A 14,837-nucleotide genomic window follows, 5' to 3' on the forward strand; every position below is an offset into this window, starting at 1 on the left:
ACCAGGTATGTAGAGTTACTAATGTTGTTACCATGGTTACCTGACCAGGTATGTAGAGTTACTAATGTTGTAACCATGGTTACTAATGTTGTTACCATGGTTACTAATGTTGTTACCATGGTTACTAATGTTGTTACCATGGTTACCTGACCAGGTATGTAGAGTTACTAATGTTGTTACCATGGTTACCTGACCAGGTATGTAGAGTTACTAATGTTGTAACCATGGTTACTAATGTTGTTACCATGGTTACTAATGTTGTTACCATGGTTACTAATGTTGTTACCATGGTTACTAATGTTGTTACCATGGTTACTAATGTTGTTACCATGGTTACTAATGTTGTTACCATGGTTACTAATGTTGTTACCATGGTTACTAATGTTGTTACCATGGTTACTAATGTTGTTACCATGGTTACTAATGTTGTAACCATGGTTACTAATGTTGTTACCATGGTTACTAATGTTGTTACCATGGTTACTAATGTTGTTACCATGGTTACTAATGTTGTTACCATGGTTACTAATGTTGTTACCATGGTTACTAATGTTGTTACCATGGTTACTAATGTTGTTACCATGGTTACTAATGTTGTTACCATGGTTACTAATGTTGTTACCATGGTTACTAATGTTGTTACCATGGTTACTAATGTTGTAGAGTTACAAGATGTGTGTGTGTGAGTCGCGAGTATAGAGTTAACGAGTAGGGGTATCCAATATTTGTACTATGAAAGATTTTAGGAATCAAAAAGTGAGCGTCCAGTATTTGTTGTCTTGTCTTCCATAAAGTCTTGTACCCCATACCTAGCTAACGAAAAGAAAATTATGAAAATCGTGGGAAGAATTTCACTATTAGAAGAATGTCGTGCAAAGAATGTCACTATTTAGTATTTCCCCACAAACCTAGAATAGAACTTGTCCAGTTCAGTGTAATGCTGAGTGTCCATCTCCTTCTTCATAGTCTTCTTGTTAGCAGCCTTGTTGGAGATAAGACTCTCTACCATCGTCCTCACCTGAGTTTTAAACATTAGTAACCATGGTAACAACTCTTTTAATACTTTCAACTACAAATAATTTGAGATCATGAATACGATGTTGTTACATTGAAACGAAGAACACTTCCTTATCCTGATAACCAGGAACACCTAACTTATCCTGATAACCAGGAAGTGAGTGAGGAACACAACACATTTTAATAACCAGGAAGTGAGTGAGGAACACTACACATTTTAATAACCAGGAAGTGAGTGAGGAACACTACACATTTTAATAACCAGGAAGTGAGTGAGGAACACTACACATTTTAATAACCAGGAAGTGAGTGAGGAACACTACACATTTTAATAACCAGGAAGTGAGTGAGGAAACTACACATTTTAATAACCAGGAAGTGAGTGAGGAACACCTAACTTATCACAATAACCAGGAAGTGAGTGAGTGAGGAACACTACACATTTTGCGCCAGAACTATTACAACAATGCGACTAATAAATACTATATCTATTATATACAATACTAATAAATACTGCCCCGAGATAGTCCTCACCATGTACAACTGTGTGCTCGACAGCCCACATGCTCTGTTCTTAATCCGGACTTTGTGCCCGGTCTTAGGGTCCTTTTCTCCCTTTATAGCGGGGTCGTTAGGGTCCTCCTTGTTGTTTATCCAGTCAGCACATGTTTCCCTAATGGCCGTCACCACCCTGAAACACATTGGTTTATAAAGGAGTAACAACATGAAGAGATGAAGGATATACCGTCACCACCCTGGCAAATGCCAATATTTGTCAAAAATGTGTCAGAAGTGCTGGAAAACCTCGTATTGTATAGTGGTCTTTAAGCTCTTTTATCAGAAAACGGCAGAATAAATAATTGCACCCCCAAATTTGTGTTGAAATGTAAACTATGAAACAGCGATGTTTAACTCGGTTGAACTTACGTTCTGATTATCTGTTTCTTCTTCTTGACAGAGAACCGTAGCAAGTCTCTGAGTCGCCGCTGGACAAAGTCCTGGACCTCAAGGTGCACACAGCGGGCTATACCCTCGCTAAACACTACCTGAGATAGTCAATAGTTAATAGTTAATAGTTAATAGTACTATGTTTACAGTAAACTACAATGTAGATGTACTGAAGGGGTATCCTAAGAAGATTCTTCATCTTTTAGCAGGCACCCCTCCTCATCTAGTTTCCTACCATTCGGCTGAGTAGACCGAGGTGATCGCATAGATCCAATGGATACTTAGCTACTCCCTAGAGTGAGTGACACTGAGAATCATAAGTTTAGCTCATCCAATTAGGGGTTTAATGATAGTTGGGCGTGAGATAAGAATTATCAGTATTAACAAACCTACATTACAACATTAGAACATTAGTAACCAGGGTAACAACATGAGTAACCATGGTACAACATGAGTAACCATGGTAACAACATTAGTAACCAGGGTAACAACATTAGTAACCAGGGTAACAACATTAGTAACCATGGTAACAACATTAGTAACCAGGGTAACAACATGAGTAACCATGGTACAACATGAGTAACCATGGTACAACATTAGTAACCATGGTACAACATTAGTAACCATGGTAACAACATTAATAACCATGGTAACAACATTAATAACCATGGTACAACATTAGTAACCATGGTAACAACATTAGTAACCATGGTAACAACATTAATAACCATGGTAACAACATTAGTAACCATGGTAACAACATTAGTAACCATGGTAACAACATTAATAACCATGGTAACAACATTAGTAACCATGGTAACAACATTAGTAACCATGGTAACAACATTAGTAACCATGGTAACAACATTAATAACCATGGTAACAACATTAATAACCATGGTACAACATTAGTAACCATGGTAACAACATTAGTAACCATGGTACAACAGAAGTAACCATGGTAACAACATTAATAACCATGGTAACAACATTAGTAACCATGGTAACAACATTAGTGACCATGGTAACAACATTAGTAACCAGGGTAACAACATGAGTAACCAGGGTAACAACATTAATAACCATGGTACAACATTAGTAACCATGGTAACAACATGATTAACCATGGTAACAACATGATTAACCATGGTAACAACATTAGTAACCATGGTAACAACATTAATAACCATGGTAACAACATTAGTAACCATGGTAACAACATTAGTAACCATGGTAACAACATTATTTAATGATAGTTGGAGCGTGAGTTAACAAACCTCCATTCGCTTCATGAGGGCAGCTGTTGACTTAATAATAGAGATAACTTCTACAAACGCAGACTTCTCCTCTGGCGTGTAGTTGTATTTCGTAGCCTGGAAATTGTAAAAGCACATTATTTTATGTAATTATTGTTTTGGAGTAAAACATTATACAGTAATTAGACTCTAAGAAAAATGAATAATCCAAATTTTATCTTTTTATATAAACAAAGCTATGAATGAGATATGAACAAACAAAGCTATGAATGAGATATGAACAAACAAAGCTATGAATGAGATATGAACAAACAAAGCTATGAATGAGATATGAACAAACAAAGCTATGAATGAGATATGAACAAACAAAGCTATGAATGAGATATGAACAAACAAAGCTATGAATGAGATATGAACAAACAAAGCTATAAATGAAATATGAACAAACAAAGCTATGAATGAGATATGAACAAACAAAGCTATGAATGAGATATGAACAAACAAATCTATGAATGAGATATGAACAAACAAAGCTATGAATGAGATATGAACAAACAAAGCTATGAATGAGATATAAAGTAGTGGTAACTAGTGGTAACTAGTGGTAACTAGTGGTAACCATGGTAACATACCCGTTCGTAGTGAGCGATATCAAAGTCCTTTTCCTCGATGGGTCCCTCAGATTCTTCATTCAGAAGATTGTTTTTTAGTTGCACTTCCAGTTCTCGCTTGTCACGGGGGTTGGACAGTTTCCAAACGTACTGAAATTGTGAAATCATAAAAATAATACCGCATTATGATTTGATAAACAAGTTGTCTGAAATCGTTAAAATCAATGTAATTGTACATCTACTTGTGTTGTCATGGTAACATTGTAAATCTACTTGTGTTGTCATGGTAACATTGTAAATCTACTTGTGTTGTCATGGTAACATTGTAAATCTACTTGTGTTGTCATGGTAACATTGTAAATCTACTTGTGTTGTCATGGTAACATTGTACATCTACTTGTGTTGTCATGTTAACATTGTACATCTACTTGTGTTGTCATGGTAACATTGTACATCTACTTGCGTTGTCATGGTAACATTGTATATTGTACATCTACTTGTGTTGTCATGGTAACATTGTACATCTACTTGTGTTATCATGGTAACATTGTACATCTACTTGTGTTGTCATGGTAACATTGTACATCTACTTGTGTTATCATGGTAACATTGTACATCTACTTGTGTTGTCATGGTAACATTGTACATCTACTTGTGTTGTCATGGTAACATTGTACATCTACTTGCGTTGTCATGGTAACATTGTGTATTGTACATCTACTTGTGTTGTCATGGTAACATTGTACATCTACTTGTGTTGTCATGGTAACATTGTACATCTACTTGTGTTGTCATGGTAACATTGTACATCTACTTGTGTTGTCATGGTAACACTGTACATCTACTTGTGTTGTCATGGTAACATTGTACATCTACTTGCATCTACTTGTGTTGTCATGGTAACTTTGTACATCTACTTGCATCTACTTGTGTTGTCATGGTAACATTGTACATCTACTTGTGTTGTCATGGTAACATTGTACATCTACTTGTGTTGTCATGGTAACATTGTACATCTACTTGCATCTACTTGTGTTGTCATGGTAACATTGTACATCTACTTGCACGTCTTCCATCCTTCAACCACTAGTTCAGCTCTTTGGTGATTACATTTTAAACAAATGTCTTGGCAAAATGCCAAAATAGGCAAACTAGGCAAAATGCCAAAACGTACCAGTTCCATGAGAGTAGCACTGCACTCGCACAGGAACTGAATGCCGCGCTTCGCCAGCTCGAACACCTCCATAAACTGAGGGGCGGAAGTGTTTTGTGTAACTCCCTCTCCTTCCGAGATATTGAACTGGTTCTTGTACTGAAATTGTGGGGATTTGTTGTGGGGACTATTATTTTTAGGGGCGAGTTGAACATTAACGTTAAGTCCCCTTTAGCAGTAACCATGGTAACAACCCCCCTTAGCAGTAACCATGGTAACAACCCCCCTTAGCAGTAACCATGGTAACAACCCCTCTTAGCAGTAACCATGGTAACAACCCCCCTTAGCAGTAACCATGGTAACAACCCCCCCTTAGAAGTAACCATGGTAACAATGCAACCCCCCTTAGCAGTAACCATGGTAACAACCCCCCTTAGCAGTAACCATGGTAACAACCCCCTTAGCAGTAACCATGGTAACAACCCCCCTTAGAAGTAACCATGGTAACAATGCAACCCCCCTTAGCAGTAACCATGGTAACAACCCCCCTTAGCAGTAACCATGGTAACAACCCCCGTCCCCCCTTAGCAGTTCGTTTTAATCATAGAAATTAAAAATATTATATAAAGTGTTATTGAAAGTGTTATTGAGAGTGTTATTGAAAGTGTTATTGAAAGTGTTATTGAAAGTGTTATTGAAAGTGTTATTGAAAGTGTTATTGAGAGTAGAGATCCAAAATTTACCGCGTAAAACAGACTACTAGTTAACTACTGAATGTTAATTACTACTGAATGTTAATTACTACTGAATGTTAATTACCGATCCGTTGATGTTCATAAGTTCAGCTGTTATCCTCTCGTATTCCTGTCTCATTATTTGCAACTTGTTTACTATATTAAACTGTGTTGTTGATACCTGTAAAATGTAAAATGTAAAATTAATTAGTTTTCATTTCAGAGACTCTGAAGATTGTACAAATAAACGGAAACATTATATATATTTAGATCTTTATTATAGCTGTTATATAATATATATAATAATACTTGGGTTCTTGAGGCATATAATTAAATGATAATTTATAGTAACAGGAAACATTGCATGTCTTCTGACTTAGTACTTTGTTATTTGGTAGTAACCATTTCTCACAAGATCACAACAAGACAAAACATTCCACCAACCTTGACTACGTCCTTGTTAACACAGGTCCATTTACCCGGGTCCAACTCGTAGCTTGTGAATCTCTGGTCGCGTGGGCACAGGTACACGTTTATGTGCATGTCTCCGTACAGGGGGACCACAGGTAGAGTCTGAAAAGTATTTTTATCCGTTTTTTCTACTTGTTCGTATTCATCACTCCAGCAGCTCTATCACAAATCAAAAAGTGTTGAAATTGATCTCGGACACCCCCCAAATCGCAGATCTACCTTACATAATTCGGGTAGCTCAATCACGCCGGTTATTCCCTCGTTATGTGGCATTGGCAAAGTGAGGATCCCCTCACTTTGAGATACATAAACACAGGGTAGATATTTTCCTTTGCTGTTTTTTTTTGGGAATATACTTAATTCATGTATTACTACAAAGTTATATAATAAATTATAAAATCTTTATGGACGCGAAACTACTGTTGTTTATTATAAAGGTCACACTTGAATTGCCGAACTATATTTGTACATATTTTGTATTTTTACAAACATATCGAAATTCTTTTCTGTCAAAACAAATTGTTTCCTAACTATTTAGTAGAATAGTATAGATGTTCGCTGTTCGCTTTGCGGATCAATAAATGGTGAATATTATCTTTAAATCAAAGAAACAAGAGACTCACCTTGAAAAGACGATCAAATCTTTGAATACTCAGACTTCTATCGTTCATTTTTAGCAGTCTTGAAGATGGCCCCTTTTTCTCACCCCTACTTTTATTTGCTGGTCCGTCGATCAGGAATAAACCGAATGCTACTACCTTGTTGAAAACGGGAGGGGTCAAAAACACATGATCTCACAATGTAAACAAATGCAAGAGATGGCGCGCGCGCGTGCAACTTTCAATCCACACACTTCTTCAACACATAAATGTCTTCGCGCGTTACACAAACTACCAAGAAAATGTGGTAAGAATGTGCCAATCGGATCTGGTAAGTAGATTTCAACTTTTCAGAACACGGGTCATTATGAAATAACCCATCGTACATACTACCCATACCTTTAACAGCATGTGCTTTTCCTTGGGTGTCATGTAGCATTTCATCTCGAATCTTCTTGCGGCTGTATTTACTATTTCTGCTAATACTTCCTCAAAGTTTTCGATCGTAGAAAGTTTCGTGAACAGTGCATCCATAATAACCTGCAACAAATCATTGTCATTATCTATTAATAGATAGAAATAACGAGATTACAGAAGAGGGGGGTGGGGCCTAGTGATATTCAAAATAGTAAATCATTTACACACATTACATAGATGTACAATTTAAATTTCAGCCGGGTATATATAATTCTATACAGCGGGGCTTCCTATCAACTGTCATCGCCACCTACTCAACATTTGTATACCTATACATTGTACATTTGTGCAGAATTCGATGGTATTGAGTTTTGGGATCAAATTGCAGTTATTAACCAATCAGCGTCCAGCATCACTGTCACGTGTCAAGACAAACACAGTTCACCTCCCAAACAGTATGAACTTGTAACTATGGTAACTAGTGGTAACTAGTGGTAACTAGTGGTAACTAGTGGTAACTAGTGGTAACTAGTGGTAACTAGTGAAGTAGTGGTAACTAGTGGTAACTAGTGGAGTAATGGTAACTAGTGGAGTAGTGGTAACTAGTGGTAACTAGTGGTAACTAGGGGAGTAGTGGTAACTAGTGGTAACTAGTGGTAACTAGGGGAGTAGTGGTAACTAGTGGTAACTAGTGGTAACTAGTGGTAACTAGGGGAGTAGTGGTAACTAGTGGTAACTAGTGGAGTAGTGGTAACTATGGTAACTAGTGGTAACTAGTGGTAACGAGTGGTAACCAGTGGTAACTAGTGGTAACTAGTGGTAACTAGGGGAGTAGTGGTAACTAGTGGTAACTAGTGGTAACTAGGGGAGTAGTGGTAACTAGTGGTAACTAGTGGAGTAGTGGTAACTATGGTAACTAGTGGTAACTAGTGGTAACGAGTGGTAACGAGTGGTAACTAGTGGTAACTAGTGGTAACTAGTGGTAACTAGTGGTAACTAGTGGTAACTAGTGGTAACTAGTGGTAACTAGTGGTAACTAGTGGAGTAGTGGTAACTTTGGTTACTAGTGGTAACTATGGTAACTAGTGGTAACTAGTGGTAACTAGTGGTAATTAGTGGTAACTAGTGGTAACTAGTGGAGTAGTGGTAACTATGGTAACTAGTGGTAACTAGTGGTAACTAGTGGTAATTAGTAGTAACTAGACTTACCCTGCGTCCAGCAAGGAACATGGTTAGTTGTTGATACAACATGTTCCTATCTTCGTTCATCCCTTGCTTCCCCAGCAGTGAGTCAATCCTGAAGTTATATACATTATACACACTACATTATACACAATCCTGAAGTTATATACATTATACACACTACATTATACACAATCCTGAAGTTATATACATTATACACACTACACACACTACACTATACACAATCCTGAAGTTATTATATACATTATACACACTACACACACTACACTATACACAATCCTGAAGTTATGTATGTTATTCTAAGGTTTCATTGTATTTAAAACTAAAATTGCAATATTGCAGTTAAAGTTAGCATGAAACTTGCAAATCCCGTATAGTCCACCTCACCATGTATCCTTCATGACATTATGCTGTAATACAGTAATTGCTACATTAACATTATTACTACTAGTAGGAAGATAAAATAACATGTATTATAAGTGACAGTGTTTACAGTACACACTACATTAAACATACTATACACACTACACACTGTTTACACTATACATACTGTTTACACTGTAAACACTATATACACTATAATACACACTGTTTACACTGTAAACACTGTACATTATACATTGCTATTTTAGATCGGCTAATGTTTATCATTGTTTATGCCACACTTGTGACGAGCAAACTAGCCCACAATTAAAGTGATTAATTTAAGTGTAACAGTGTAACTAGTGTAACTAGTAACAGTGTAACCAGTGTAACTAGTAACAGTGTAACCAGTGTAACTAGTAACAGTGTAACCAGTGTAACTAGTGTAACTAGTGTAACAGTGTAACTAGTGTAACTAGTAACAGTGTAACTAGTGTAACCAGTGTAACTAGTGTAACTAGTGTAACTAGTGACAGTGTTATTTGACTGTAACTAGTGACAGTGTAACTAGCAACAGTGTAACTAGTAACAGTGTAACAGTGTAACAGTGTAACAGTGTTATTTGACTGTAACAGGTGTAACTAGTGTAACTAGTAACAGTGTAACAGTGTTATTTGACTGTAACAGGTGTAACTAGTGTAACTAGTAACAGTGTAACAGTGTTATTTGACTGTAACAGGTGTAACTAGTGTAACTAGTAACAGTGTAACAGTGTTATTTGACTGTAACAGGTGTAACTAGTGTAACTAGTAACAGTGTAACAGTGTTATTTGACTGTAACAGGTGTAACTAGTGTAACTAGTAACAGTGTAACAGTGTTATTTGACTGTAACTAGTGTAACTAGTGTAACTAGTAACAGTGTAACAGTGTTATTTGACTGTAACTAGTGTAACTAGTAACAGTGTAACCAGTGTAACTAGTAACAGTGTTATTTGACTGTAACAGTGTAACTAGTAACAGTGTAACAGTGTAACTAGTAACAGTGTTATTTGACTGTAACAGTGTAACTAGTAACAGTGTAACAGTGTTATTTGACTGTAACACCCACCTCTTGTAGTGGGTAAAGTCGTTGGATATAGAAGCTTTAATATCCTTCAGTTGATCCAGCACAGCAAACATATTGATAAGCTGACCCAGCGTAACAAGATGTGTTTCTGATATAAAGTCCTGCGGAGTGTTACAGTTAAATGCTGTGTTAAAACGGCGCAAATATATCATATTTAGATGTACATTGTGCAATCTGATTATAAACGTGAAACTTTACGATTTCATGAACTTTAATTAATACCCGCTAATTAATAACCGCTAATTAATAACCGCTAATTAATACCCGCTAATTAATAACCGCTAATTAATAACCGCTAATTAATACCCGACCTTTATTTTTTGAGGATGACAAAGGTTAGTAATCTCCTGGCAGAACTTGTCTTTAGCACGATCGAAGAAGTAGTAAAACTCAATAAGTTTACCAATCTCACGTTCCATAACCTGTATAGTCTTCTCGTATATTTCCATTCTCCGGGGATCGCTATCATCCTTCACCTGTAACGGTACTGTGTTAATGGGGGGGGGGGGGGGTGCTATCATCCTTCACCTGTAACGGTACTGTGTTAAGGGGGGGGGGGGGGGGGGGGGGGTGCTATCATCCTTCACCTGTAACGGTACTGTGTTAAGGGGGGGGGGGGGGTGCTATCATCCTTCACCTGTAACGGTACTGTGTTAATGGGGGGCGGGGGTGCTATCATCCTTCACCTGTAACGGTACTGTGTTAAGGGGGGGGGGGGGGGGGGGGGGGGGGGGGTGCTATCATCCTTCACTGTAACGGTACTGTGTTACGGGGGGGGGGGGGGGGGGGGGGGGTGCTATCATCCTTCACCTGTAACGGTACTGTGTTAAGGGGGGGGGGGGTGCTATCATCCTTCACCTGTAACGGTACTGTGTTAATGAGGGCGGGGGGGGGGGGTGCTATCATCCTTCACCTGTAACGGTACTGTGTTAATGAGGGCGGGGGGGGGGTGCTATCATCCTTCACCTGTAACGGTACTGTGTTAAATTGTTAATGTGGGGGGTGCTATATTAATGGTTGTGTTAATGTGACATGCTAGGGGAATTTACTAAACATTATGTTTTAGTGGCCTCTTTCAGACTAATTCTGGTTTTAAAGATCCCGCGGTTATTCTAAGGATAAGGCACCTATTTGCCAGTCATTATATTCTACTATAGTTATGGGTTGAGGCAATGATATGCCTCCTACGGGAACGTAGTTAACAACATGCTGCTTGACACTACCCCCCCCCCCCCCCACACTAACAATCCCCACCTCTTTATTTGCTAGTTGCTACATAACTTAATAAACCTACTTTAACTACCACACCATCAGTCAGCTACATTTATTCAATAGCTAGTGGCCTAGTGACAGATGTACATGTTACTAGTGACAGATGGACATGTTACTAGTGACAGATGGACATGTTACTCAGGCCCTGTCACAATATGTAACTTTATTGCGGTTATGTTAGCACGCCTGCTAATTATCTAGCTTCCGTATGATCAGTTGACTAGTACAGTATTTACATAAGTTACTAGAGACAGTTGTACAGTGTGGTTGACTAAAAACGTAAACTCAAATACAAACCTGACAATTTATCTTATCTACAGAATGATGGAAAGTGAGTGTAATAATAATTAACTTTAATTAATTAATTAATAACAGTTACTTGTAACACATGGATTATATTATGTTTACAATACATGGACATTATTTTGAGTTTCTGACAAGAGACTGAATACGATTATCTTATTACCGACGAGGCACTTGGTAATAAGATCATAACAGCTTACACAACTATACAGTAGTAACATAATTATACAGTAAATATAATCCAATTATTACAAGGAATGTATTGGTTACAGATAACGGAGAACTAGGAATAGCATTATACGGTGAACTAGAGTTGTGAACTTTCATTAATATTCATAACAAATAACTCTAGAAAAAGGTACGACTAACCGATGGAATAGCTTTAGATATGCATCTCCAAGTGTACAACATAACAGCATGTTTCTCTCCCTCCTCCAGAAGCAGGTTCTGAAGAGAATTATAATTAAGAGAAGGTATTCATTTAACTTATAATTCTGGTTACATCTTCCTATGCTATAAGGGAACACACTTTATTTACAAAGTAAAAGTAATTAATTAATTAATTAGTAAGCAAATTGCAATAATAAATAAAACAATTAATAATCCAAATCTTACCAAATCAGATTGAACAGTTGCTTCTTCGAGATACTTTGAGAAGCCCGTAACGAACGCCTCCCTGTCCTCAAAGTTAGTGTCCAGATTAACAGTGTAAGTAACTGAAGCTGGAAAAGCTTCTATGAAGGGCTGCTCATCTGTCAGCCTCTTGCCAAGTCGCTCCAGCTGGTTGACATTTTTCAGAGCTTCGTCGATGGCCACATTAAAATCCATTGCTCTGGGTGTGTGGAAGAACTATCTAATAAGCTTGCCACTTTGAGTTAACCATTCTGAGAGTAAATAATATTTAATTCAATAAAATAGAAATTTTCATGTTGTTAAAAATACTATTTCAAATTATCTGGGTTTAATTATGTACTGCACTAGGACAGCTAAATTTTAAAATTGGTCTGTAGTCGTAATTGAATACATTAATCGAACTACAGTGAAGTATAACACTAAGATCTATATTTTATTAATCTAAATTTGATAACCAACATTGAACAAATCTTAATGATACAATACAATATTTAAAGTAAGCTTATGTAGAAAATATAAATTAACAGAAGAAAATAACAAACAAATGTCATAACACTACATTATGCCGACACTGTGGTGCTTATAATGCAATAAAGTCCCCTTTAGCCCACAGTTTATCTTCTATATAGTCACTTTCCATCCTTCTCAATGAGGAAATGTGCAGCCAAGCTCACAACCTGTGTTCAAATTAACACCCTCAGTTCATGTACTCTATAAAGCACACTATAAGAAAAAAAAACAACAATTTAATTGACATATGACAGTGATTATGAGGTTTTATTGGTCAATAGTTGAAGCTGATCTGTTAATTTTAATATCCCATGGCAAATAATATGCCTCGCCACTCCAACAGAATTCACATCTATCAATTAAACAATCCAGCATGTAGAACACATTTTTCTTTTTTTCAGGGGTGATTTACAAGTTTACTATGTCGTCTTTCGACTCCATTTTTCAGCATTAAATATGAGCAATTAGATATATGTGTGTTCCTCCTGATGATGTCTGGTACCACAGACTTCTGCAGTGCTAATGTCTCTATAATTACAGACACTCATCCATTTCACCATGAGTCTTAGTGTGCTTTCTTTAACTACTATGATTTTAGTTTACAATGTTGTTAAAGAGCAAGTAGCAGCTTAGTGACATTAAGATCTCGCTTCCTATCCCCTACTGCCATACTCATATCAAGGGTGCCTTCCAGTGGCATAACGTTGCCTGTTGGCGCCCTCGCTGAAAACTAATGTGTTGGCTCGCTTTGTTGGCCAGTATCAACCCCATTTTTTTGGACTTTGATCGCTTATAATAATAATAATAATAAATTAATGTTATTTTTATACAGCACCAAAAGGTTAAATAATTTAAATTTAACCCTTATGCTCAGCTGTAAATGATACCTAATACGACCTAAGCGGTATACAAATAAATATATATTATTATTATTATTACTTACGTCGCTAATTTGCACTCTAAATAACCCTGCAGGATCACAAATTGCTTCATGATAGAGAACTGCCTAACAGCGAACCGCATGATTTACATGAAACTAATTCCCCTTAAAAAAGACATCTCACAGCAAGTAGACCAAATTGGCTCTAGCTTGTGAACGGTGCATCAACTACCCGACGAAACGGTGGGTTGGGAGTCCCCCCCCCCCCCCCCCCCCCCCCCCCCCCCCCCCCGGATTATTTCGTCCGTAAAATTGTATAAAACAGTAAAATATCATTAAATGTATATAATAAACAAATTTAGGAGACCTCAAAGTTCGTCTTCTGAGGGATGAGGTCTTCACGCAGTGAACGAGAACGCAGTGAACGAGAACATTCCAACTAACTTTGAGTCTGAAAAACCTAAAGAAATATCAAAGATAGTGAACCAGGCTTTCCAGTCCTTCGCTGATGTTACTGCAAATAGTCAGAAGAAAGTTATGGAAGAAATGAGCTTACAGCAAGCTTCACAAAGTGTTGTCAGTAAAGTTCAGACAAAGATGCACACTGATGCATATGAGCAAAATTTAAGGAAGCTCAATCTGTGTGTTTTGAATGTACCAGAGAGCAAGAAAGCTAACTCCAAGCTACGCCAGGAAGAGGACTCGAATTTCTGCAAGGAGACACTAAAGATTGAAAAAAGTGACTTTATCAGTTGCCATCGTGCAGGTAAAGTGGATCCAGGTAAGCCAGACTCCTGTCGGCCATTGATCATCCAGACAGCTGATGAGGAGTCAGTTAACTATTATTCCAACCATGGCAAGGGCTGGAAAGAGTCATCATACTGGATAAATTTGGATCTCTGCAGAGCAGACCGAGAGATCCGTTTTTTAGCCAGAGAAGAGAGGAAGAAGAGGCGGGAAGAAGCAGAGAAGGAAAAGACAGAGAAGAAGGTGGAGAAGAAGTAAATAGCAGTGATAAAGAATGTAGTCAGCCCATGAATATTTTTTATACTAATGCTAATGGACTATTTAATAAAATTGATGAACTAAAATGTATTCTATCAGTTTATAAATCCATTCATGTAATCTGCATTACAGAAACTCATTTTAATAGTGATATTTTAGATGCTGAAATTTTTATTGAAGGTTTTAGTATGTTTAGAAAAGACAGAGATTTTAAAATCGATAACTCCACTAGCAACATAAGTGGAGGTGGAGGTTCTATTATTTATATTAAAAACAGTTGTAATGCTTCATTAGTGAGCTCATTTTTAAAAGCACCAGACTCTTTAGCTATTAAT

The 14,837-nt window shown here is 37.2% G+C and overlaps 1 protein-coding gene across 1 annotated transcript in view; it reads right to left on the reverse strand.

The window, feature by feature from the left end:
- The window catches only part of LOC134815553 (cytoplasmic FMR1-interacting protein 2-like), a 123,754-nt gene that overhangs the window by 24,550 nt on the left and 84,367 nt on the right, over nucleotides 1-14,837 (reverse strand). Inside the window, exons 2-16 of the mRNA XM_063824094.1 lie at nucleotides 12,090-12,358; nucleotides 11,844-11,921; nucleotides 10,211-10,375; nucleotides 9,882-10,000; nucleotides 8,416-8,503; nucleotides 7,189-7,329; nucleotides 6,814-6,948; nucleotides 6,164-6,292; nucleotides 5,805-5,900; nucleotides 5,007-5,144; nucleotides 3,854-3,982; nucleotides 3,243-3,338; nucleotides 1,945-2,063; nucleotides 1,552-1,708; nucleotides 909-1,018 (exon numbers count right to left, since the gene is read on the reverse strand). Of these exons, the coding sequence (XP_063680164.1) occupies nucleotides 909-1,018; nucleotides 1,552-1,708; nucleotides 1,945-2,063; nucleotides 3,243-3,338; nucleotides 3,854-3,982; nucleotides 5,007-5,144; nucleotides 5,805-5,900; nucleotides 6,164-6,292; nucleotides 6,814-6,948; nucleotides 7,189-7,329; nucleotides 8,416-8,503; nucleotides 9,882-10,000; nucleotides 10,211-10,375; nucleotides 11,844-11,921; nucleotides 12,090-12,302 (1,913 nt within the window). The 5' untranslated portion in view covers nucleotides 12,303-12,358. The remainder of the gene's footprint in view (nucleotides 1-908; nucleotides 1,019-1,551; nucleotides 1,709-1,944; nucleotides 2,064-3,242; nucleotides 3,339-3,853; nucleotides 3,983-5,006; nucleotides 5,145-5,804; nucleotides 5,901-6,163; nucleotides 6,293-6,813; nucleotides 6,949-7,188; nucleotides 7,330-8,415; nucleotides 8,504-9,881; nucleotides 10,001-10,210; nucleotides 10,376-11,843; nucleotides 11,922-12,089; nucleotides 12,359-14,837) is intronic.

This window comes from Bolinopsis microptera, chromosome 5 (assembly GCF_026151205.1).
Source record: "Bolinopsis microptera isolate Bmic1 chromosome 5, MBARI_Bmic_1.0, whole genome shotgun sequence".
NCBI classification, from domain to species: Eukaryota; Metazoa; Ctenophora; class Tentaculata; order Lobata; family Bolinopsidae; genus Bolinopsis; species Bolinopsis microptera.